At 57.0% G+C, this 2,516-nt stretch overlaps 1 protein-coding gene across 1 annotated transcript in view; it reads left to right on the top strand.

The window, feature by feature from the left end:
• SPRG_21643 (TKL protein kinase) overlaps positions 1-1,206 on the top strand; it is a gene marked incomplete at both ends in the record, with an annotated part of 3,812 nt that extends 2,606 nt beyond the window's left edge. Inside the window, 3 exons of the mRNA XM_012355175.1 lie at positions 76-448; positions 499-1,065; positions 1,126-1,206. Of these exons, the coding sequence (XP_012210565.1) occupies positions 76-448; positions 499-1,065; positions 1,126-1,206 (1,021 nt within the window). The remainder of the gene's footprint in view (positions 1-75; positions 449-498; positions 1,066-1,125) is intronic.
• Between the last annotated feature and the right edge of the window lie 1,310 nt (positions 1,207-2,516).

Below are 2,516 nucleotides of genomic sequence, written 5' to 3'. Positions count from 1 at the left end.
TTGGTCCGCAACCAACGGTACAATAGTGATCACATTTTGCTCGATGGAAAGGGTGTACACGAGGGACGTGTATAGAGCGCTCGGCTTTAGCACCGAGCTCGCAACGATCACGCACTACCTGCCGTGCATTGGGAACCGAACCTCCGACCCGCGCTGTGACGTGCGATCCAACGAGTGCGTGCTGTGCCCGCCAGGGTACCCAACGAGTTGCTGTCTCACGATTCAAGGCAAGTCGGACACCAATATGGACGGCGAGTTTACCTCCCATTATGGCATGGAGGCCGAGGGTGGCCACGCGATGCTCCTCGTTGGCTACAATGACGAGTATACAACCAAGGACGGCTACACGGGCGGCTACATCCTCAAGAATTCGTGGTGGGACGGTGTCGCGCGGCCGTTAGGACCTCCAAGTGCACACGGCAGCCACAGCATCCGCTACTTCATGCAGGTACCTCTTACCCTACCTCTACCCTAGCCCTCACCACTTTCTTTTTCTAGGAAATCTCCGAGTTTGAAGAGCGCTTCAACTGCCCCAACAGCGCCAACCCGGCCAACTGGTACCAGTGCCAAGGCCGCGTCGGCGTCATCCACGCCGATGCAGGTGTCATCCGCGCACCGATCAATGCGTCGCTTGTCGCGTACGACGAGTGCTTGAGCGACGACACGCGCCGTGACGCGGCCTCGTCCTTCTCGCCGCTTCGTTTGAGTTGCACGAACGACGCTTTCTGCAAGGCGAACGCGACCTACTTTGTGCGCAACAGCACGGCGGTCGGCGACGGCTTCCAGACGTTCTGCTTCTTCGAGTACCTTGGCGACAGCAACTCGAGCGACGTGTGCTTGCCGGCGATGCTGCCGACGGACATCGCGCACGCATTTGCGCCGGTTGAAGCGGAGGCGTATGCCAACAACCCGGACGTCTGCGGCTTTTACTTTTACCCGTACGCCAAGCAGCGCGCGGGTGCGGCCCTCGGCTGGGAAGTGAGCGCCGACGACCTCGACGTGACGTGGGCGCCGCAGTCATACGCGGCCAACGCGCACAAGTTCCCTACCCTCGACTACACACTTGTACGTTCAGATAACGCTCGCACGATAGACAACATCTCATGCCATCATGATGATACGTAGGTGCGGCAGTCGACCAAGGTGCAGAAGGCGGCGCCGGTGCTGGGCCCGATTCCCGTCTACGTCGCACGTGACGAACTCTAAGCTTTCGTGTGGAATCGCAGCCCAGTTTTGAAGGTCTGTTGTAGTTGATCCCATACATACAGGCGTTGTGCGGTGGTGAGCCCTGTACTCTTGTTGCACTCGTATTCTCGGCATCCTCGTCGCAATTCTGACGTCGGGTGGAACCTCGGCGCCGTTGAAAATAGCTCACGGTGTTCGTGCGAGCGATGGCTTAGTCTTGGCCTCTTCCTAAAGTCAAACCAACAACTTTTGGTACCTGTGGGCACGCAGCAGCAATGGCTTGGTCGAAGTGCGTCCTTGGTGCATCGGACCGTGATGTCGCTGGCAACCATTAGACCTTCGCGCCCAAAGACCTTTGAGGAACTACCAGCAGGCGCGCACTACCGCACTGGACCAAGGCTACCCACATCTACGCGCCTTCGTCATGGCGCACGCTCGTCTGGTCATCATGTCCGTGTCCAGAAGTGTCCATGCGCTTGCACTGCCCGTTCAAGTCCAGCCTAAAGTGAATGACCATTGATGGTAGGGACACGTAGCACGAACGCCACGAACGTCGCCCCCGCGTCCTTTTCCACGTTCCAGACTGTCGACGACATCCAACCAAATCGTCTTGGCCTCTTCTATAGCCCGCATTACCACCAAGTTCAGCCTAGCGTCACGGACTCCCGTGCGTCTCCGCAATGCGGCAATGCTTGCACCAACGATACCTCGTGTGCGTGTCGGTCGTGGCGAAGCTGTCTGAAGATCAAGTCGTATACGTCCTCCGTAGCATCTCTCGCCGACCCATGCCCACGGTTGCGCACGCGACAGAGATCTGCAAAATTGTCCAGTCCGTACGTCTGAAGCCGAGATCAAGGTCTTCCAGTGCTGCGCGGTCGATAGATAGCCAAGGAAGTTTACGTAGCGCCAAGCGAGAAGGCTTAACTGCGCGTGGTCGCCCTCTCGGGTGTGGCAGAGAGCGAACTCGGGTCCGGTCACGCCTTGACAAAACGGCGCCAAGTATCCAGCGTGTGGTATTGTTTTGTGGTCTACACCAATCAGAAGAACGAGATCCTCCAAACCCACCAATCACAGGCCCCTATTCACCATCTGTGCGACATCCTGGCTTGGCTTGGCTGCCAAGTCTCTGCATTTTTGCCAAGTGCCGAGGTAACTTCTTACTGCAAGGGTACAGAATAGTCATCGAATCTATACATGTACACTCTTGCTGCGTCTGTACAGTTGCCTCACCGTTTGGGAACTGGATCTCAAAGAATTACTGTGAATCGAAGTGCTTGCTGTTGGGTGACTTTGGCATTTATCCGGATTATTCCGGATTGCTCCGGATATGA

The sequence above is a fragment of the Saprolegnia parasitica genome, assembly GCF_000151545.1.
Source record: "Saprolegnia parasitica CBS 223.65 unplaced genomic scaffold supercont2.212, whole genome shotgun sequence".
Classification (NCBI taxonomy): Eukaryota; Oomycota; class Saprolegniomycetes; order Saprolegniales; family Saprolegniaceae; genus Saprolegnia; species Saprolegnia parasitica.
This window is presented reverse-complemented; position numbering and strand designations above follow the sequence as displayed.